Source organism: Alosa sapidissima, chromosome 12 (genome assembly GCF_018492685.1).
Source record: "Alosa sapidissima isolate fAloSap1 chromosome 12, fAloSap1.pri, whole genome shotgun sequence".
Taxonomy (NCBI): domain Eukaryota; kingdom Metazoa; phylum Chordata; class Actinopteri; order Clupeiformes; family Clupeidae; genus Alosa; species Alosa sapidissima.
Genome location: NC_055968.1, coordinates 3,346,002 through 3,370,552, shown reverse-complemented (window position 1 = coordinate 3,370,552; position 24,551 = coordinate 3,346,002). Strand labels below are relative to the sequence as shown.

The window sequence follows — 24,551 nt, the reverse complement described above, 5'->3', positions numbered from 1 at the left end:
AGTAGTAGCCTATACTTCACAGTACTGAGTATTGATTGCTGGAGAAATCTTGACATGAGTCTCAGTCCAGACTACATGCGCTTCACGTTTAAATACGATGTGAGAAGCATCTCTTTCCCCCTAGGTCAATCTAATTAACTTGAACTTCAGCTGAACTTTTTATCCATGTCAAGGGGTTGAGCCACTCTTACATAGTCTGTAGTTTACAGTTTAGGCCTCAAAAGCAAAAGCATAGCTTATTCAAAAGAAAGTGCCAGCTGTTTCTAATAAAACTGATATTGCTAAAATGCAGTGATGACAACTGGAACATTTCCATTCACTTCACCTTCAACCCACGCTGCTTTCCCACCTTGGGGAGCAAAGACAACCTGGGATGTAGTGGGGGGTCAGTCTCCATGGTAACGACTTTGCATCCTGATGGTCTGGGGATCTGCTCTGGTCAGAGGCAAGATAATGTGATTTACTCTGCAGCAGCACGCTTTGTTTATGAGATCTGTATCTACCCAGTCTCAGTTGCAGAGTTACTCTACTACATCTGATCAGTGACAGCCCCATTAAGGGTAATGCAAAGATTTTGTGAAGTGGTACAAGACCTTGTGGATTACTTGCTCCCCTCCATGTTGGCATTGAAAACAAGTCTCCACTTCAGATAAGATAAGATAATGTAGGATTATATGATCAGCATAACAATGATTACTAGAAATTATGCAAGCAAGGACCACTGGAAATTCCATTAAGTCTAACACACCAAAATCTGCTATACACGTTTTATTACAAGTCATAAAATTTCTCTTTAGATCCTCAACTTGAAAGTTAATTCCAATGGCCGATGGTCCTTGTGCAGCTTGGCTGGGCCATTAAAACCCGATTGACAAGTGCGTCAAAAACACCCCCTCTCTGTTACATTGCTCCGGAACTGTTCATCGCAGCGAGATGAAACCTTTATTGCATGACAGAGCAGACGTGGGGCTTTCCAAAGAGACTACACACTTGTATGACCAAGTATGAAAATAAAAAAAAAAATCATGAAATTAAATCAAATTGCATCATATTAACAGTCTATACTTCTTTGCGTTCACCTGCACACCCATTACTCTCGTTTGAATTACTCGCGAACCAGTGATCGCTATGGCAAGCATGTCAGATGAAAGAGGAGACTCAGAGCTATCATTTGATACCAAGTACATCCTTCTGGGTTATAAAACAGACGAAGTGACAGCAAAATAATAACTTCATATAGCTGGACTTACCCCACGTTTTTGTCTGTTCTTGTGGCAAAGCATGTTTATAATCCAACGCTATCGTGTGTTTCTCTATGGCAAAGATTGTTCATAATCCGGTTTTGAGATCCTAGCAAATTCCTGCATGGCATCCAATTCAAGGCTCACATTGCATCCCAATTTGTTCAACAAAGAAACACCTTTTTTGCCTTTACTTTGTTCATGGCAATGCAGTAAAAGTGAGTGCATGCAGGCACGCAGGCTAACACGCAACCTCGGGTCAAGTCAGGTCAGATCAGTTCGTGTCACAGATATGGAGCGCAGAAAGGTCATTTTTCATCACTAAATAAAAAATGTCATTTATTTCCGTAAATCACACACCACATATTTCTGTAAATTGCTCAGCCTCAGAGTAACCCTACAACATGGCAATTATATTGCCCGATTCAGGACAGTCTGCCCTACACACACATGAAATGCACGTAGAGCTATGAGCTTGCTGTGGTGAGATACATGTCGAAATATAAGAATTTTTATAATATGCTTTTTATATTTTAATTCTTTAAAAATCAAAATAAAATCAATGCTAGTACTAATACATGAAATGATGGCAGATCTGGATAACCTAGACTTTCTTGGAAAAAAAAACAATATATAATATGTGTGTGTGGCACTTACAATGACCAGAATAAATCCTTATGAATAAAGGTAGTGAAAATGCCCTAAAAACAGCTTAGGGTTCTAAGTATAGGTCTCTTGCTGACTGAGACAGGATTTCATCCAGGATTTGGCCTGTGCTCAGATCCATTTTGCACTTGGTAGCAAGTTCAACAAGCTTTCAGAATAGCATCAGTATATTGCCCTTGCTTTCAGATAGGATCTTAGCTGAAAACCCCCGTCAAGATTGCCTGGGTTGGGCCAGATCTCTCTCCTGTGGACTTGTGGCTTCCATCTGGACTTTGCATGTAATGTCATTAATTTGGGATGATTCAAGGTGATGTTTAGCCCAGGCCAAATTGACCCTGTCTACTAGATTTGAGTTTGGGAAATTCGGTTTAAGTCAGTCCATTGAGAAGTGGTCTATATGCCCGGTCAAGATGTGTTCGGGTCAATCAAATCGTTTGGGCAGGCTGTGATGTAGTCATCCACCTCAACCTGAGTACTGTATGCTTTAATTGAATTTGTTTACAACTAGAAGGCAGCCGCTATAGAGAAGTGAGATGTTTAAATTCCGCTGTTAAGATATTGACAGCACATCAACTTTAAAAGGCAAACGGAAAACAGCAATTAAGGTATTTGTCTCCCTTCAGCATTCACATATTTCATTTCTCTGATAGGTTAGGTCTACTCGATTTCAGAGAAATTCTCCCCCCTGTATCGGTTGAATCAAATCCAAACGCCGTGTTACCAGACTCAATTTCTGAATGCCAGGCTAGGTGATGTTGCTTCCTTTTTACTTCAAATGTTCTTCTACATCCAATGTGAGAACTTAGTACATAAAAAGAAAAATGGAAACCAAAGCACCCAGTAGGCCTATGTTTTCTATTAGGGGAGGGACACCAAGACTTATGGCTACCAAAGGCAATGCTGAATCACAACAATTCAGAATCCATCATGAATTCTGATAGATGATACTATTTTATAAATATGTTGACATACAGGAATAATGTGCAGAGACCACATAGATGAGTACATGAACCCAATGCCGACATAATATAAAGAACATACATTATATTCAAGCCAATGGTAAATATTATCATGTCAATGTATGACTAATATGACTAACTTCAAGGAACCAATATTGGTATACTTGCCCTACACTTTGCTTCCACATTACTGCCATGTCACAGTGAGTAATGAACATTCCTTTTTCCAGAGTTGAGCCAACTAGAGCAGTGCTTTATATTTAGCAGCTGGTGTTGAATTGATAGAATGTTTTTTGTGTTCTTTTCTATTTGGCATGTTCTGTGCAAACAGCAAGCCTCTGACTATCAATTACAAGGATAGCCTGCAATTGCTTCTGTGAGAAGGGAAACCATAAATGACTTGACCGTTTCTCTTATTCATCATGCTAGATGGTCCATACCTACATGTTCTGCATATGTTATTCATCATGCTAGATGGTCCATACCTACATGTTCTGCATATGTAATTCATCATGCTAGATGGTCCATACCTGCATGTTCTGCATATGTAATTCCCTGCCAGCGCTGATGTAAGACAAATGCAGCCTATAACTGATGTAGTTGTGATCCCGATTACAACTAGTGCATACAACTACGTGAAAGTATGTGTGTGTATTTGTGTATGAGCAACATCATTATGAGCATGTAATGTCCTCTCTGTTTTGGCTCCAATTACCAGGTTTCAATGTGAACCATTTCTAGATGACCAGACATCCTCAAGGGTCCGTGCATGTGGGCTTGTTAAGGTCCCATTAGAGCTCTAATTGGCCTAATAAGTCTGAGCCAAGGGCAGAGAGCCTGTGGTGAATATATGAGGATATGCCAGGCCTCAATCAGCACTCCTGTCAGAGAGGCAATTTCACCAAATACAAGCTGTGCAGGCAGGCTGCGGATACACAGTGTCCAATGTCATGTTGCATCTCTCATTTAACATTTCTGTATGATGCACTTCAGTGGTGGCTCACCCACAGGGAAGGCTTCAGAAGACGTGAATATTTTAGGAGACAAAGCAGGGAGTCTGACATGAAAGACAAGAAAACCAGGAGATGTAGTGAAAAGTGTGTGAGCGTATGCAAGAGAGAGGAGTAGGGAGAGTGAATGAGATAGGGAAAAAAGGGTTTTATATATGGCAATCAGGGCTCGAATTATCTTTTTGTCTTTAAGGGGGTCTCTCTATCTCATAAAAAGTTGGCACACCCCGTGCCTAGGCGTACAATATGTGCACGGTAGGCCTAGGCTTTACCTTGACACACGCACACAACAGACATAGATTTTTCATAGAAATTGATTGCTTTTAATTAATTTCAACATATTATTGATTGTAATAGTCCATATTTCATTTCAATTTCACAATACAAAGAAATAGTCTAAACGATTTAGTCTGTGCCATTCTCAATTTCACAACGTAACTCATTTGAACCAGACCACCGTCTCAGATAGGCTATCCTCAGTGTCAAACACAATAATGCATGTAGTATAACTTATACACAGGGAAAAAGCACTAACTGGCAGAAATTATAAGCCATTGCAGCCAAACTATGTTCTAGTATTGTTGAACCGTGGAAAATTAATAGACGAACAATTTTTGAGTTTGCACGGAGATGTTGTCGGGTAGCCATATTCCGACATCAGAGATTGCTAACAGGTGTTTCAAAATATCTGGGAAGTGGGAACTTTCCGGAGCTCTGAATGGCAGAGGATAGCTACAGATCATCATTGTAGGCTGCATTATGGGCCATAATTTATGGCTTTGTCAATCAACATAAAAGAGGTGAAGCGCAAGTTCAACAGCAAACAGGACTTTTCAGCACATATCAAACCATAGGCTAGCCCAATGAACGCCTATGTAAATAGACAAAACACTCGCATCAAAGCAGGGTGACTTCTTCAGATTTGCGAGTGCTGTCAAAACGATCGTATACGGTTTGCTCATATAGTCTAGTGGTGTGGTGGTGAAGTGTCATGCTGCGTTCAAGAGCGTAGGGTAGGTCTACGTCCCGTAGTAGCCTATATTTTCATTTAACGTCTTTAATGGTAAGAGATCGCACAGAGATGGATAATGAGCGGTTGTTTGATTAAATTGCAATGCCAGACACCTTCAGATATGAGAGACCCCCTCAGGTGTTTGACTTTGTTGCTTTCATGGGAGCCAGTCCTCACTCTATGGGAGCTCGGCTCCCTCTGGCTCCCACGTAATTCGAGCACTGATGGCAATACATAACCAACCAACATACTTATTCCAAACCATGTTCCCAAATACTCCATATTTTTCTTTGATGGGGAAAAAAGAGAAATACAGAATCAGTCAAGAGGGACACAGAATGGTTGAGTATGAAAATGTCCTCTAAAAGGGTACGTAGGACCATTCTGAGTGTGGTGTGGTTGGACAGAGATCAGGTATTGACCAGCTCTCCTCTGTAGTCCAGTGTGATCGATGCCTCCTGGAGGCTGAGCAGATCTAAGGGAAGACGACAGGAAGGTGACTGCAAGGTCAAAAAAGCTTGATAAAAAGTACACAGTGTGGGAGATAACTAACTACTACTAATAATAATAATAATTTTAATAATAATAAAAATAAACATTTTATTTATGGGTGCCTTTCACAACACTCAAGGTCACCTTACAAAATCAACAATAAAACACTCAGTCCATCAAACAAGCAATCAGAAAAACATGCAATTAATGCAACATGCAAATAACATTATTAATTAGACTGCATTTCCGGTGGGAACTGCGAAAGTGTGCTTGCCCTGGTCCGGTCACCAACGTGAGCAGACAGTGGCATACGCTATGCTGAACCTGGCTTGATCCAGGCACTGTAACAGTGCCTTTCAGCGTTGGAGCAGTGGCAATACCTCAAAAGCTCTAGGAGAGGGCTATTCAACTATTGGCTTGCGGGTTGAATGCGGTTCATTGGATTTTACTTTTGGCCTGCCTTCGAATTTAGCTTCTATGACTGAGATCAAATCAATAAAGTAAAATGACATCAGTGATTGGCTGCAAAAATAAATAATGTCACGCGTCTTGCGCCTCTCAAACTGGGCTATCAAGTAACCTACAGAGGAATTGAAATTATAAAATATGACCAAGGCATTAAAAAGCTGCTTGTTTGTCAGGATACTTATTCACTGATTTATTTAAAAAAATATGAGCTATGAGTGTGAATGTTATATTCCATCCCACAAATTATGTTATACTGGTTTATTTGACAAATAATCTATATGGATTTGCTCTATAAAGACCTTATGTCTGTTTGGGATTGTTTTGTGAGCCTGGGGTTGTTTTGAGAGCCTATTGATGTAGCCTATCTCAGATGTATCTCAGAATAAAGGAATACTTCATATTACTCTAAACCACCATCTGTAAATCAGCTGTATACTACTGTCTACATTGCACTATATTTCTTGACCTGTCTCTGTATATTTTATCACCTTTCTATACTTTGCCTCACATTGCAACACAGCTCAGATCTTTGGTTGCTATGAAGGCCAATCGTTCTAAATGGATAATTGCTATGGCCAAAGGCCAGTTCTATCTCTGCCGTTGTCAAGCTGGCATATCGTAGAATTCTGATTAACCTTATCTTATTTGAAACATCTCTATTTTACTTAGCCCACTTCCATACAGTGCGTCCCATTAAGAAGTGGCCACTTCATTCGCGCTTACCGTGATTCACACAGCAGCATTATTAAATGAATCTGTCACCATATGCCTATGCCTACGTTTGCAAAGAAAACATTTTAATTTGATTCACATGAAACGTTACATTTAATGTACATGTTGACAATGAGTAGGCTAGTTTTGGTTGTTGGTGGTGTTATTGCATCCCTTAGTTATGCCTACAATGCAAGTTCCCTAGGGAATGACATGTTGCTGTCGTCCTGCTCGACAGTCACTGAGCTGCAGGAGAGGAGGAACAAAATGCCCTCCCTCCAGGACTTGTACTCTGGGACCTAGCGGGCAGAGACCATTACCAAAGACTCCACATATCCTGCACACACACTCTTTAACTTCCTCCCCTCTGGCAGGCGCTACAGATCCCTGCACACAAAAACAACCAGACACAAGAACAACTCTTTTCCCACTGCCGTCACTCTCCTGAACTGCAGTTAAGTGGGGTCATCCCCACTTTGACCATGAACCTGCACATTACATACTTTATCATTCCAATATGTGTCTTGCATACTACATTTGCACTATTACTTTGCACTCTACATCACACTCCATGTGTACTTATATTGGTATTATGTCTTATTTGTATAGTTGTTTTGTATATTGTGTTGGTATCTGCCACAATGTATATTGTTGTCTCTATTGTACAGTATGTCTGTCTATTTCTGTCTATGTCTGCCTCTCTCTCTCCTACTCAAGCGAGTAGGACGTACTTCACACTGCTCCTGCTTCACCTATCCTTTTAGCAATTTCCACTCTTTTTCATTCTTTTATTTCATTTACAAGCTAGTTTAGCAAAAACAGTGAAACCAGTACATTTAGATCTGAAACTTTAGTGGTTAGTTTTTTACTTTAAATGAGCCAGCCAAGTCAACGAGCAAAAACTGAACAGCAATTCACCTTGAAGTTGGATTAAAACAAAATGCGCTCCTCCGGCCAGAGACCCAGGAGATCATGCCGAAAATGTACTGAGCTAGAACAGAGGATTTCTACTTTGGAATCAAAGATGCATGCCCTTCCATCAACGACAGATGAACTACGAGAGGCATCTCATGAAGTGAGTACAGCAACTACTGGAAATGCAGAGAATGTAACCCAGCAGTCTAATATCACTGCTAATAGAGCAGATGAATGCATCGACCTCACAAAGGGAAATGTGAGTACAGAGCCTTGGCACAGGCAAGGTGCCAGACCAAAAAACAAAAAACGTAATACAAGAACTGTAATTACCTCAACACCAGTAAATTCAGATGTTAACTTCAGGCCTCGTATCAGAAATACAGACAGATCAGCAAACTACTACAGGGCTTGTGGTCCTAAGGGAAGCCCACAGCCCCTAACACTATGGAACAGATTTGAATGCCTCCGGGACGTGAGAGAGGAATTTCCCAGGGAACAGACCCAAAGCAGGCAGCGATCAAACCACAACAATAGAAAGATGGGCACAGACAAGATGCAGCACTCGACACCTATTCATCCCACAACCCTCGTTCTAGGCGACTCTGCTGTGAGACATATAAATGGGGAAAGGATGATTGTATGTTGTTTCCCAAATGCTTCAGTGTCTGACACAAAAAACAAGCTTGCAGAACTGGTGTCAAAATATGCAACTATCAAGCGCATCATTGTGCATGTTGGAGCAAATGACATCTACAGAGAACAGCTGTATGTCAAAGAAGATTTCAAGGAACTTTTCTCGGCCCTATATGAGCTTGGAATACAAATTTTCATCAGTGGCCCACTCCCAGCAGAGGGAAGCTTTGTATTTTCCAGACTATTCAGTTTAAACACCTGGCTCGCAAAAACATGCTTTTCAGTTGGGATGAATTTTATTGACAATTTTAACCTTTTTTGGAATCGCAGGGAATACTTCAGACCAAATAGCACAGAGCTGAGTTGGACTGGGGCCAAGATCTTAACCGAATACTATCACCTCTCTCTCCTGCACCCAACATTTTTTCTGCCAACCTTGAGCCGAGCCTCTGATAAGCGCTCAGTGGCCATACAGACGGAACAAGCGGATGACCTCAACAACTCAGCTAAACCAAAACACTCTGCACAGGCTGAAACAGAGATATGCCCAACCTCCCCTGCTGTGGGGCCCTCTGATAACCACCCGCTAGCCTCCACTGAAATGCAGACCTTGGAGAAACATAAACAACCAGCTCAACAATGCCAAGCCATGTCCACTGGACAAGATAAGATGGGTGCTGCTAAAATGACTCAAAGTCAATCACTGGCGTCAAACTCCCTGGAATCTCAGCAAACAAATGGATGTGATGAGCATGAGGAGATAGCACCTATCAAAGCTGCCGAGAGGATATCAGAAAGGAAGGGTCATGTTGTAACACCAGTACCAATACCCCTCCCCACCTCCGTCGACTCCTTGTCACCACAAAGACACAACAACATGGAATACACTACTGGAATACATGCTGAAAGCGGAGCATCTGCAACAAACTTCCCAGAACCTCAGCAGGCAGATGGAGACTCTGGATCAATTTTCAACCCCAACCTCCTTGATTTCCCATCACCACCCACACCCAATCACATCCCCACCCAATCAAACTCCCCAGGCCACACAAACCCCCCTAATCTCCCATCACCATCCCCACCCCGTCATCCCACCACCCACTCAAACTCCACAGGATCCCCTGAATACCCATCACCATCCCCACCCACATGATGTTCCCTGCAAGAATGGAGACTGCTACCAGTAGCCATGCAGAGTTTTACTAGCCCAAGATCATTAGCACCAAAGAAGCGAAGGGCACCTCCACCCCCTCCCCCTCCCCGTTTAGAAGGATCTCTTAAGCAGCAGCAACCTCTTAGTTCATTTTCTCAGCCAGCATATAGCATGGAATGTGCAGTGGAAAATACAGATGGCAGCAGCAAGGGACAATTATATGATGACTGTATTGCATGATATTCTCAGGGTCCCTGCAATATAAATGGTACTGACAGTAGTTTTGAGAACATGCCGGGACCCAGTAAGCCCATGACATTCTCTATTCCTGTACTGACAAGAAATAGAACACAAATGCATCGAGCTTATAGGGTAAACCAGTCCAATCTCCTACCCGTACCACATCAACCTCAGATTTCCCCCATGGATCATATTTCCCCAACACTTACAGCAAAACTAGCACTCCTAAATATCAGATCTCTTTCAAACAAATCATTCTTAATTTATGATCTAATTTGCACACACAACCTTGATTTTTTACTTTTAACTGAGACATGGTTAAATCAAGCAAACAGTGCTGCTACTCTCATCGAATCAGCTCCCCCAAACTTCCCCCAAGTTTCTTGAGTGCTACCAGAGCAAATAAAAGAGGTGGGGGGATAGCCACAATTTTCAAGACGTCTTTTCAATGCAATCAGTTGTCATTCGGTGACTTTACTTCATTTGAATATCTGTGTGCATGCATTAAGTCTTCTCCTCAGATTTTATTACTGACAATTTACAGGCCTCCAAAACATTCAGCTAAAGTTTTTCTTGAAGAGCTAGGTGAACTGCTATTAGTTGTTTGCATAGAGTTTGACTGTCTTATTATATCAGGGGATCTAAACTTGCATGTGGATAATCCTGAAAACAATTATGCCAAGGAATTCATTGCACTAATCGATACTTTCTCCCTAACACAGCATGTACAGGGGCCAACACACTCTCTCGGCCATACCCTCGACCTTGTTATCACAAAGGGTCTCGATGTCTCTACAGCTGTTAAAGACCTGGCCTTATCTGATCATTTCTGCGTGTTCTTTGATGTGTCTATGTCCCCACACACTCAAAACACAGCTATGATGGTAAAAAGGAGAATCATAAATGATCAGACAAGTGCTCTCTTTGAGCAAGCACTTTCACTAAAGTCAAGTTAACTGTCCGACTTTGAAGACTTATTTGATCACTTTAATGCAAAAATGGCAAACATTATGGATGACATTGCTCCATTACAATTCAAGAAAGTTAAGGACAAACAGAAAGCACCATGGAGGCAAAATCCAGCAGTTAAACTTCTAAAAAGAGAGTGTAGGAAGACTGAAAGAAAATGGTGTAAATACAAACTTCAGATCCACTATGAAATCCATAAAGAGATGCTCCGCACATATAACTCTGAAATATGCAAAGCAAGACAGTCTTTCTTTTCTAACATTATCAATAGAAGTTCAAATAACACTCGTATTCTATTTTCAACTGTTGATAAGTTAACAAATCCCCCCTCACAATTAGTGCCTGAACTTCTCTCAACTAATAAATGCAATGAGTTTTCATCTTTTTTTAAAAGTAAAATTGACAAAATCAGACTCAACATATCTGCTCAATTACAAATTCAACAACCTGAACTTCCGGCAACAAACAGAGGGAAACTAAACTTGATGTCAGAGTTCAGCTTGATAGACTACGAAACACTTGAAAAAACGGTACAGAATCTCAGCTCTTCCACATGTGTCTTAGACACTCTGCCTACCAATTTCTTCAAAACTGTTTTTCACCTCATAGCGGCGGATGTCCTTCAAATTGTAAATGTATCACTGCTGTCTGGCACTTTTCCTAAGTCACTGAAAACAGCTGTTGTAAAGCCACTTCTCAAGAAGAATAACCTGGATGCCTCCATGCTAAACAATTACAGGCCCATATCCAATCTACCTTTTATTGGCAAAATTATTGAAAAAGTAGTCTTTAATCAATGAACCACCTTCCTAACATCAAATGGGTATTTTGATTACTTTCAGTCTGGTTTTCGGGCAAATCACAGCACTGAAACAGCTCTCATTAAAGTTTCCAATGACATACGCCTCAATACAGATTCAGGTAAAACATCAGTCCTAGTGCTACTGGACCTTAGTGCAGCATTTGACACTGTTGATCACAATATTTTACTACACAGATTAGAACACTGGATTGGATTTACAGGCATAGTTATCAACTGGCTAAAATCATATCTACAAGAAAGGAGCTTCTTTGTTGCCATCGGAAACTGTACCTCAACACCAACGTCCTTGACCTGTGGTGTTCCCCAGGGGTCGATCTTGGGGCCACTATTATTCAACCTCTATATGCTCCCACTTGGACAAATCATTCAAAATAATTTGATTTCATATCATAGCTATGCAGATGACACACAAATTTACTTAGCTCTATCACCAAACGACTATGGTCCTTTTGAATCTATGTGTCAGTGTATAGAACAAATCAACACCTGGATGTCTCAAAATTTTCTTCAGCTGAACAAAGAAAAAACTGAAGTAATTATATTTGGTAAAAATGAGGAAAGACTTAGGGTTGCCACTCTCCTTGACACAAAAGGGTTGAAGGCAAAGGATACTGTTAAAAATCTTGGTGTATTAATTGACAGTGATCTAAATTTCAACAGCCACATGAAAGCGATAACTAAATCAGCTTTTTACCACCTCAAAAATATTGCCAAACTCAGAGGGCTGATGTCAAAACATGACTTAGAAAAACTCATTCATGCATTTATCTCCAGCAGGGTTGATTACTGCAATGGACTGTTCATTAAACAGCTTCAGGTGATACAAAATGCAGCAGCTAGGACTCTAACAAAAACTAAAAGAACTGACCACATTACTCCAATTCTTAAGTCCTTGCACTGGCTTCCAGTAAGTCACAGAATTGACTTTAAAGCACTATTGCTTGTTTATAAATCAGTTAATGGAGCAGGACCTAAATACTTGTCAGACATGCTTCAGCAGTACACACCTTCTCGTCCTCTCAGGTCCCAGGTGAAAAACCTGCTAGTAAAACCTACAGTTAGAACTAAACATGGTGAAGCAGCTTTTAGCTGCTATGCGGCTCAGGTGTGGAACCAACTTTCGGATGACATTAAAAAGGCCCCAACTGTAGCCAGTTTTAAATCTAGACTTAAGACCAAACTGTTCTCAGATGCTTTCTGCTAACTGTGCCGAGTTACAAATTCTGAATCTGCCTTGATAATTATTACTACTTTGTCTTTTATTACTTTTTTTACTACTTTTGCCTTTGTTTTTGCTTACTAATTATTCTTTATTTTTAAAAGATTTTACCTTGTGTTTTATGTTTTCTTTTTATTATGATCTTTACCTTTTAACTATTCTTTGACTATATTGCCCTTCTATGCTTTTATTTGTTATTATTGTTTGGTTTTGTTTATGTAAAGCACATTGAATGACCTCTGTGTATGAAATGTGCTATATAAATAAACTTGACTTGACTTGACTATTTGTTGAATGTATAGAGCACCCACCAAAGTCAAATTCCTTGTTTTAGTATACTTGGGTAACATGGAGTCTGATGTTTATATATATTTTTAGACCTTCTATATTTTTTTATATTTTGATTATTTTATATTAAAGTTATAAATCCCATCAATTTTGCCTGTTTATTAATTCCTGCTCATGCAGTTTAAAGTAGTTTAAAGTAATAATAAAATTGGTATGCAAAGGTTGCAACGTTAGGAGAAAGTTCCCTAAAGGTTGCAATGTTTAGGGGACGGTATGGGAACGTTCCCTAAAGGTTGCAACGGTTAGACAACGTTAGGGGAAGGTTTCTAAAGTTTGCAACGGTTAGGGAACGTTAGGGGAAAGGTTCTCTAAAGGTTGAAACCTTTACTGTAGATAACGTTAAGGGAACATTCAGGGAACGTTTTATATAACCAAGAACTAACGTTCCCGGAACTAACCTTCGGGGAACGTTTGGGAACCAAAAACTAACGTTCCCGAAACCAAAAACTATGGTTCCCAAAACATAAATTGTTAGCTGGGTGGAAGCTCCTGTACACAATAGTAGACGCATTTCAAAACATCGCGTTAGGAGTTAGGAGTCCTCGCCACTTCTTTTAAGCTCACAGACTTGGAAGGTGCTACTTTTAGGGCTAAAGTGCTAAATAGCAGTCCTAAAGTTACAAGTGACGAAGTTACAAGTGCAAGCATCTCATATCAAATGACCATGGCATTACGCTAAAAAACATAAATCCCAATTAGCAACATACATCTCCTCCCTATAGCTAGCTACACAAGAAATTAATGATACTTCGCATGCTTCTCCGCTTAGCCTTCTAATAACAGAAGGGGCACATTTATGTTGACCACTACAACATGACTCATTATGTCTGTAACTCTATAAAACACTTACTTTCATAAAGGAAGCACACCATCCAGCACATACACATGGAAACCGATATTTTAGGTGCTTGGCCACAAACTCAAAACGTGCTGCCGACCACTGTTCATTACATGGCCCAGAATGCCTTGCATGTCTTTACAACAAAACAACACAGTAAAACCTAAATGCCCGCAAACATATGCATTTGCATACTTGTAACATTTTTAATAATACTCTCCCATCATGATATTTAACAATAATGAAAATTTTAATTTGAATACCGTCAATGTGAAAATAACTGTACTATGTCAGCAATAAATAGCTAATGTTCTCCTTGCCATTTCAGTGTGTAAGTCAATATATCACTGAGCAAGGATTTCATAATCGGGCAAGGCTGCCCATAGACATTGTGCATACTTGGAAGGCATTGTGATAGATGTACAACTGCAAATGAGAAAGGTGATAGTTACCAAATACGGGTGGGTGGTTTGCCAAATGCTGGAAACTTTTGGAATGTTTTCTTTTTTTTTTTTTAGCTTATGCACCCTCACATTGGAGTCCCGAGTTCAAATACAAAATTTGGTATCGATATGTGACAGTGTTCCTGAGATATGGACGACTTCCTGTTTCGGAGCTTTGCCGTCGATTTCATTTGGCTGTGACGGGCAAACGCTTTCGATAATCAAAAATCCTTTTGGTAACTTTTGTGAGGCTTGGTTCAAGGATAATGTATGTCAAGTTTCGTGGCATTCGGACCAAATTTGTGACCTGTGAAAATTTAGTTTCGCTTTCTGTTCAATCCAATATGGCGGACGAATGACACGCCCACCTGACGTCATCTTCGCGAGCAACTTACACCGGTACTGACCGGACGTTTTAAAGTTGGAACGCTGTCTCTGTCTCGAAGGGCCTAGGCACTAGAGCTGACAAAAAATTAGGGAGACGGGAATAATAATAAAACTTAAGAAGAACAGTAAGTGTGCTGCTTTGCAAGCACACTTAATAATGTATATAATACAGAGCACTGCGTTGAGCAGCGCCTCCGTGGCACTATTGAGAAGACCGTACTGTGCTGAGAGCACATTAAGAATTGTGCCAGTAGCATCGCCGATTCGAATCCGCCTTGATGCTTCAGCTGCCGTTGCAGCTCGGCCGGTGTCACACGATCTCCCGTTTTACCGGTCACAAGACTTTAATAATGTCTATAATACAGAGCACTGCGCTGAGCAGCGCCTCCGTGGCACTATAGAGAAGACGGTGCTGTTAAGAAATGTGCCAGTAGCATCGCCGGTTCGAATCCGCCGTGATGCTCCGGCTGCCGTTGCGGCCGGTGTCACACGATCTCTTGTTTTACCGGATGCTGTCCGGTAGGTCAGCGCGTTAGCGAGTGCAGGCCACCACGCGAAATCTTATGAAGCCAAGTGCGTGACTGTTTGTAACTGTTTGCTTTCTGTTTGCTGTGCTTTTTTACTGAGGGCATTCATATTAATCATTGATATCAATTGCAACAGCCAGAGAAATAAAAATCATTTTTTATGAAAAGGAGGACCTCTGACCTACACGCAATAGCCCCAGCGACATTTAAGTTGGGCTATTTGTTATTATAATCACAGCACAGCCTTATCATTACCATTACATTATCGCAATTAATAAGTCATCATAATCATCATCGTCAGCATGGCATGTCACACATAGCCTACCTGCTCCACCACTGAGTTCTTATCACATTAAGACAGGATAAGACATTATGGCAGGAAGACATCATGTCTCACCCCTGTCCCCAAGAAGCCACACCCTAGTGAGCTTAATGACTACAGACCTGTCGCTCTTACATCACATGTGATGAAGACAATGGAGCGATTGGTCTTAGGCATGCTCAGACCCCAGATACGCCATGCACTAGACCCGTTACAGTTTGCTTACCAGGAGAAAGTGGGCGTGGACGATGCCATCACTTATCTTCTACACAGGACATATTCCCACCTGGACAAGGGGAAAAGTCCTGTGAGAATCATGTTCTTTGATTTCTCAAGTGCTTTTAACACCATCCAGCCCCTCAGATTTGGAGACAAGCTCTTGCAGATGGGTGTGGACGCTCACCTGGTAACCTGGATTACAGATTACCTGACCGAGCGACCACAGTTCGTCAGACTGAAGAACTGTCTCTCTGACACTGTGATCTGCAGCACCGGAGCGCCACAGGGAACTGTGCTCTCTCCAGTCCTGTTCACCCTGTACACATCTAACTTCTGCTACAACACCGAGTCATGCCACATGCAGAAGTTTTCTGATGATACTGCAATTGTGGGATGTATCAGGAACGGGCAGGTGGAGGAGTACAGGAGCCTGGTGGAGGACTTTGTGCAATGGTGCAAACTCAATCATCTTCAACTTAACACTTCAAAGACCAAGGAGATGGTGGTGGATTTCCGCAGGTCTAAGCCCACTCTGCTACCAGTCCACATTGATGGGCTCAATGTGGAGGTGGTTAGCACCTACAAGTATCTGGGTCTCCACCTGGACATAAACTGGACTGGTCAGCCAACACTGACGCACTCTACAAGAAAGGGCAGAGCAGGCTGTACTTCCTGAGGAGGCTGCCGTCCTTCAATGTGTGCAGTAAGCTCCTCAGGATGTTCTACCAGTCTGTTGTTGCCAGCGTCCTCTTCTATGCAGTAGTATGCTGGGGAGGAAGCACAAGGAAGAAGGATGTGGGGCGAATTGACAGGCTGGTAAGGAAAGCTGGCTCTGTAGTTGGAGCTGAACTGGAGTGCATCACTTCACTATCTGACAAAAGGACCCTGAACAAACTGATCAACATCTTGGACAATGAGTGTCACCCACTCCACAGCACTATTGTTAAGCAGAAGAGCCTGATCAGCTGGAGACTTCGCTCACTGCCTTGCACAACTGACAGACTGAGAGTCATTTGTCCCCAGGGCCATTGAACTGTTCAATGCCTCACTAAAGGGAAGAGGAGAAATAGACTTCTCTGCATAGTCTGTCTGCCTCTCCACTCTCTCCATGTTTGAGTACTGACTGCCCACTACTGCTTTACTACTGTTTTACTACTGTCCACAGCCTAATGTTTTTACTACTGTTCTACTGTTTTCATGCTATATTAGCACACATGACCAATGACTTCTGCTACAATACTGAATGGCTGTAACCCTGTTACCTCAACCTATTCTTGCACTGACATAGTTTTTTATATTACCTTGTTTACATTATACTTTACTCTCTTATTTGTCCATATTATTTATGTTGGTCTCTAGACCTTATTCTTGCACTGTTGGACTACTGTCGGACTACTTTTTGCATCTTCACCATGACACTCACTCTCTTGAGCACCTTACCATGCACACAGAACTACAGGACTGTTGGACTACTTTTTGCACCTTCACTGAAAGTGTTGTGAAACAGCCTCATTTCTGTAAATGTACATACTGCGTACTTCTTATGGTCATCTGTGATTTTTGTATCCATGTGTACCCTGTGTGTGTCTTTGGTCTGTATGCAAGCATCCTTTGTTTATCCTTGAATTCAATGAAAGCTTGTCTAGATGCCTTTTGCCGGTCACCAGGTGTGAAATGTTAATGTTTGTAGAACAGCAGGTGTCCAAGCCTCTGAAGGACTTCCCAGGAAAGGGGGTAGCTTTAATTAAAAGACAATAGAATCTGACCAGACCTGATGAAGGCCTAATCCTCATCCTCCCTTTCTATTGCATATTCAAACTGGGTTGGACCTAGAGGTCACTCCTTCTCTATGTGTGTAACTTTAAATATGGTAGACTGTTTCAGAGAAGTCAGAGAATACAGAGAAGTCAGAGAATACTGAGAATCTGGTGAAATCCATGATGGGGTGAAACAAACATGTACTTCTCTCCCTTGAGGGCCACTGGCCCCTCATTGAAAAGAATAAAGCCTGGATCCTGATCTTGCATCGTCCTGATTGAGTCTTAAGAGAAATATGGTAGTAAAAAATATACCATCAATACTCACTCTTTTGAGCACCTCACCATGCACACAGAACTACAGGCCAGTCCCGGCCCTGTCACTGCAAGCGTCTCATGCTTGATCACCCTCAAGCACACTGTGGATTTTTTAATTTAATTTATATAGTATATTTAGTATTGTTAGTTTTTCTTATCTTCTACTGTCTCTATTGTATAGTGGAGTTTGGTTATATGTTTATACTTATATTTACCATTTCTGCTGTAAGTGCATGTTGTGTGTGATGTTTGTATGCTACTGAGACCTTGAATTTCCCCTTGGGATCAATAAAGTATCTATCTATCTATCTATCTATCTATCTATCTATATCTAATGATGCAGGCAGCAGAGTTCTGGACTAGTTGTAGTTAATGGATGGATTTGTCAGGTAAACCATAGAGGAGAGAGTTGCAATGGCCTAGGCGGTCTTGAGAGTAAAACCTATTTTGAGCATTTCTTTCAACAAGATGCAGAAATGGGGGGTAGCAGCAAGGCGCCTCCTGATCACAGGAACTCCCCTGTAGGGCTACGGGGAAAGTAGCCTACTTCTGAGAAGCCCGAAAAACTGCTGGGTGGTGCTTGGAGAGATGGTTGACTATTACAGATTAAATGTGAAGTTCGCCTACAATAAAGCTGCTACCTTTGCCAATAAAAGGAGATGCCGTATCTTGTGATTTTTCCTATGGGAAAATAACATGGGGATTTTGAATTATCGCATCTTTAAAACTCGCAGGGACAAAGAAGTCTGAAATGCAGATGTTTTGCTCTACACTTATCCTCTGCCTTCGAGTGTGTACAGTGATCTTCAGTACGTTAAGATGGTGAACTTTGCATCTATTTGCAATCTATTTGCATTTCAGTTTCATCTTACAAAGAAATGACAATATGCAATTATAAAAGAATTATTTATTAGCAAAGATGTCATTTTTTCTATTACATTTTGTTCTTTTTTGAAGGCAACAGTAGTTGAAATCAAAGAAAAAAATTCTGAACAGTAGAACAAATAATTCAAATACATTATTGTATTTGGTCACAACATAACACACGTTTAAAAAAATCTTCGTTCAAAACGTTTTGCACTTGATAAAATTAAAATGAATTTGCCTTAAACTTCAAAATCAGCCGCTGAAAACATGGAATGAATGACAATCTACTGTGTTACCGTAATTGTGGAGATTGTACTCGAATGACTCATGGAAACATTCAGTCTTTTACACAATTCTAACACACAACGAACTGTTCTACACAGTACAATCCAGCTCCTAAAGACCTTTATGGATTTTTACAGATCTAGTAGATTCTGCAAGGTTACCATTTGAGGAAGTGCAGTCCAGCGGCCATTCGAGTGGCCGGTCTCAACGCCAGCGGAGAGGCGTGGTGTAAGAATAGTTTGTCCGGGCTGATCCGACCCCCAGGGCTGATCATCGGGAAGATTAAACCTGGAACAATCGGAGTGGATGGTTCCACACCTGAAATGGCACAAGACACTTGGTGGCAGATCTGATACAGGTTTTTGACCTCTGAATGACAGGGGACTTGTGCCGAGTTCTGTAGAGCTCTTTAGATGCTTGAGAAACATGCTTCATTCTGCCAGATAAAATGACCACTGAATTGCATGACCAGTGCAGGTTAATAATCCTAAACCACATACCTTTTTTCATTGCCCCCACAAAATACCAAACAAAAACAACAAAATCTATAGCTCTATAGCACAATAAATCACATTTTCAAATATTGCTTTTACAACCAAATATATTTTTCTATTGATAGAACCAAGAGCAAATTTGGAGTTCATTTAAGAAACTTTCTGGGATATTAGCTTATTTGCCGTCTAACCCAGAGTTAGATAAGAGCGTGCGTGCGTTCTATGTACGTGCAATAACCCAGTCTGACACAGTTAGCCTACCTTTGTGTAATTCACTGGAAGTGGGTTAGACTGAGGGAGGTATTATATAAAACTGGAGAGAGTGACTAAGTCCCGCCCCCATTCATTTCAATGGACCATGCTAGGCTAGCTACTTCAGCCATAAAACTTTGAAATAGACCGCAGCCATCTTTATGAAAATGGCATTTTATGGGCGCTCATTTCTGGCACCAGCTAGAATTAGCCAATTAGGTTCCACATTACAGACTTGATGCAACAATCGTTGATACAGTTTGAATATTCCCTCAGAGGAAAATAAGTTGTTCAGGAACGTGCTTCACCTACCCTCGCTATAGGCGCGAATGTATTTTATTGGTTGGGATAACATTTTGGGGATGGTGGTGTAGAAGTATATCTATAATGTGATGTTCATATGTGATAATATAATAAACACGGCGAGTTAATATTGAGTAAGGATTCACTTTAGGCTATACAAATAACAATCTCTAAATGCTTTAGACTCACTGTATTAGGCTATTAAGTGCGCAGTAGACTATCCAACGAAAATGACTAGAAGCGCACACCCCTCAGGCGTATTGTGGTTCGAGCGACCAGGCATTTCAAGAGTCTGCAACTGCTGTCACTATCAGAAACTTTCCTTTGTTGCCATCTAGGCTATTAGTAAAGGGGACAGAGAGGGTTGTTGGAGATTTGGCTATTGCCTAACTGGCAGCCTGACCATTTAAATCAAATGCCTAATCATGTCAAATGTTGCAGGAAAGCAAACTAAATAGACATTTATTCAGTTTTTCTTTATTTAGTTTTTCACAGGGAGACATAGGTTACATGATCCCAACGCTGCATTGTCATGGACTACAGGTAGGAACTAGCCTGTGCGTTTTAAAATAGTTTTCAGAGCCTACACGACACCATGAGTAGGCTAATAATTGGATTTAGGTCATTGTTACACATTGTTGAATGGCATTACACATTGTTGAATGGTATTTCACAAAGGCAGAATTAAGACATCAAAGATAAGTGATAAAGCGAGGTTTGACATAGCGTTGTCTGGTCATCCTAGCTTAACTCATTTCACTAACGCCAATCCAGGATGAGTAGGAGCGACTATGTCAAGCCAGGTGTAAGTAATTCAGGATGTGTGCGCATTCTCGTTTCTGCTACAAAGAGCCCATGGTTGGAATAAAAAAAAAATGCAGAAAATAGCATCATTCACACAAGTGAACAACAGCTTTTGATACACTGACAATGAAATCAAGTTTTCCTTTTTTGAATGGGGAATCATGACTATTTCTGTAAAACAGCAGGAGTAGGTGTGGTAGACCAACTGAATGCAAATTTACGAATGCACCCACTTGTGATTGCTTCCTTATCTCGGCACGCGACAACGTCATTAAGAAAGAGCTGGCCACTGCAAAGATGCACATATACGACTCTGTATACCTTTATATTGGCTTTATAACCGAATTCGTTGAAAACACCTTCGAAAAATTGCCCCTCCATTTCCGATTAACTACTACAATAGGCTATTCATCAAACATCTATCAACAAAAGAAGCAAACAACGAGTATATTAATAATTATAAGGCTATCATAATTAAAATGATAACCATATGGTAGTAGGCAGATAATCTGTTGTGTTTTGCGAGCAAATACATTTATTAAATAGTATATAAATGGAATAAAGCTCCTTAAAAATCCACACAGAGGTCTGATTTGATAGCTAGCTGAACCAATAAGACAACTTAATTACCATTAGAATTAATTAGACTGTGCAGAGAATAAATCCCCATGGTAACTTATGTGCCATCTCTTTTGTGAAACCAAGTAAAGGCTAAATTCATCCAGGATAACCAAAAAAATCCCAGCTTAATCCCTTATCTAGGTTTTGTGAAATACCCCTCTGGTAAAATGTATTGTCATAGTCAGTTACCTTGCCAGCCCACAACCACAAAGCCTGGTATAATACAGCCTTTACCATGTAGGCATTAAGTCAAGTATCCATTACTTAATCCAAGTAGGCAGTCGATTTATTTGTCGTCTACCAGAAATGCTTTACCAACATGGATGCGCAATGACGCTCGTGCCCAGCACTAAACTTGTGCATGAGCGGTAATCTACCAATCAGCATGTAAAAACTGGTGCCGGAAGTGGCAACCATGTCACACCATGTTTTAAATATAGCTATAGCTTGGTCTTAACATATCTGCTGTGAAAAGTTCAGAGCCATAGTTTCAGTCATTTTGAAAATGTATCTTCTGCTAGGTTTAACTCAGTTAGCCCTTACTGTTGTCAATGTAAAGTGGATGTGTGAATTTGAAGGATTTAAACCGTGTGTGCTCTACCTGTGCGGCAGATTTGCTCTGGCTTAAGATCACGGGTGTGGATTCTGGAGAGTGCAGGTGGTGTGGGGTCCTGGGGTAAGGTCTCCCTCCTAGGTGATGACACCTCCACTGGACAACTCTCCACTACAGGAACTGGCCTGGGCAATGATTCATGCTGTGGGTCAAGAAAGAGTGTCGACAATCAGAGGCTGAAAATGTCACCACTGTAGAGAGAAACAGCCTTTCATGACAAAAGAGCCTCATGGTGAGACTGGTGAATATGCCATATTGCACTGCCAGTTTCCTTTCTCCCAGGTCACAGGTAGACTGTTGATTTAGTCACAATAGTGCTTACAACTCTAAAATACATTGATGACATGGAAGTACTAAATGCTCTGCATTTACCATTCAGATTATAATGTTATTTGAGTATACAACAAAGAAGCAGCCTGCATGCATCAGGGTGTGCATCTGTGAGTGTGAGAGAAAGTGTGTGAGCAAAAAGTATGTGTATGGTCTGGAGCCAGTTACATGATGTCTTTTGAAGATTTTTTTACTTAGAAAAGTTCCCGGGGCTATGAAAAAAAATACATGCAGATATTTTCCAAGAGAAATGGGACCATGCAAGATAATGCATCCCCCCCTCACCCCCCCATTTCATTTGCATCTTTTCTCCCTGAGGTTCAGGGAAAAAATGAGATTCACATGAAATGCATTATACACAGAACAAATCCACTGAAAAGGAAGGACCACAATTGTGGTTTATAAGACCACACACATCCACCCTCCTGGGAATGCAAAAAGCAGCAATACTCTAGTAAGGCCAGATGCTCGTCATTCTGGCATGTCCTCAGTGTGGTTTGGTTTCCCAAGGAGATGTGCAATATCACAGAGAACAGGGCCAATGGACAACATCAGCATGAATCATTTAGCATTCTGTCCCACGTTCTGATGGGTTTTTCTCAAAAGGACAAAGAATTGGCCCAGATGAATTCCATTTCCTCACTGATGTCATGATGTATTATTTATACTTTAGGTGAGGTGGGCAGAGTTCATTTGGATGCAATAAAGCCATGCCTACCGTGGGCTCAGGCCCGCTGGAGTGAATCATTTAGCAATTGTGAATATCTGATCAGGGGGGAGAGGCGCAGAGGGCTAGAGGGGTGCTGAGGTCATCGGCAACTAACTTAATCTGCAAATACAACTATACAACCCAAGAGGGAAATGCAGTCAACAGCAGAGTGCCTTTCCAAACATAAATAAGAGAGCAGCAAATGAACCATATCAGCATTTGCCATGCTATTAAAACTGCAGCCATGCTTCTACTCGTCCTGACTGACCAGGAACATTCATTCTAAATGTTGGCCTACTGGTTAGCGCTTCAGACTTGTAACCGGAGGGTTGCCAGTTCGAACCCCGACCAGTAGGCACGGCTGAAGTGCCCTTGAGCAAGGCACCTAACCCCTCACTGCTCCCCGAGCGCCGCTGTTGTTGCAGGCAGCTCACTGCGCCGGGATTAGTGTGTGCTTCACTTCACTGTGTGTTTCACTAGTTCACGGATTGGGATAAATGCAGAGACTAAATTTCCCTCACGGGATCAAAAGTATATATACTTATACTTATTCTAAGTGCTCAAGGAGGCTTACCAGAAAGACAGTTTGCTGTATTTCAATAATTATATGGAAATAGATTATTTCTGTATTTGTACGTATACAACAAAAAAAGTATATTTAACTGGTTCTTAAAGGCCAGGAACCAAAACTGAGCTAATGGAACCCTAGCTGGGAGAATGCAGTTTGTTTGACTTACTGTTTAACTAATCTCATATTAAAGTTATGCAGTTGGGAGTTATGCAATTGAGTTACTATTTAAACTACTGGTGAGGTACTTTACATTCCCAGTTATATTTTAGCCTTGCACACAGCCTAAATCTGACTCCTTCAATTCATAGGTTGACACACAGCTGACCTACAATTTCATACAGCCCCGAAAAGGCTGAAATATTACACATTTCGGTCAACTAGCTAGAAAATGAATCAGCCCTGGCTAAAATGTGGCATTATTAGGAAAAGATAGTATAACAACCATTTTCCTCTAAGGATTTTAGAGAGGGCCTTTCTGCATTCCCTCCCACTGCAAAAGAGAAGATCACATACATATTTACCCATTTTAAAGAGCCTGGTTATGGGACACTACTGGTTTACATTTATTCATTTAGCAGACACTTTTAATCCAAAGTGATTTATACATGTCAATTACATTAGCAATTTGGGATTAAGTGCCTTGCTCAAGGGCACAACAGTGGAAGCCGGGAATTGAACCCACAACCTGCCAGACTACTGAATGCTAGCCCAGCTCCTTAACCACTACGTTACTACCGCCCCATAGGTTTGCAAGACATGGGGCACATGGCTACTTTGTTTAAGCAGTATTTAAATGTGTTGTTAATCTGAGGGGTCATTCCAAGTGAAAACAGCCAAAATCTGGGTATCTGAAACGAGGGAATCTGAAGTTTCAGGTCAATATCTCAAACGGTTTGCCCGTGGCGTCCATTTGAATTTCGGGTGCCATGGCCGTAATTGACACATTGGAATTTCACATTTCATATTTTGCCATTTTTGCAGTTTGTTTGACTTACTGTTTAACTAATCTCATATTAAAGTTATGCAGTT

General features: G+C 41.0%; 1 protein-coding gene and 1 long non-coding RNA gene across 5 annotated transcripts in view; one reads left to right on the top strand and one right to left on the bottom strand.

The window, feature by feature from the left end:
- Positions 1 to 2,302: 2,302 nt before the first annotated feature.
- Positions 2,303 to 24,551, top strand: part of LOC121677501 — a 76,159-nt gene continuing 53,910 nt past the window's right edge. Inside the window, exon 1 of the long non-coding RNA XR_006021014.1 lies at positions 2,303 to 2,352. This is a non-coding gene — a long non-coding RNA (uncharacterized LOC121677501). The remainder of the gene's footprint in view (positions 2,353 to 24,551) is intronic.
- tdrd5 (tudor domain containing 5) overlaps positions 18,753 to 24,551 on the bottom strand; it is a 32,249-nt gene continuing 26,450 nt past the window's right edge. For all 4 annotated transcript variants that reach the window (XM_042056156.1, XM_042056155.1, XM_042056154.1 and 1 more), the window contains exons 16-17: positions 21,901 to 22,054; positions 18,753 to 19,143 (exon numbers count right to left, since the gene is read on the bottom strand). In XM_042056156.1, coding sequence (XP_041912090.1) covers positions 18,983 to 19,143; positions 21,901 to 22,054 — 315 coding nt within the window. In that variant the 3' untranslated portion in view covers positions 18,753 to 18,982. The remainder of the gene's footprint in view (positions 19,144 to 21,900; positions 22,055 to 24,551) is intronic.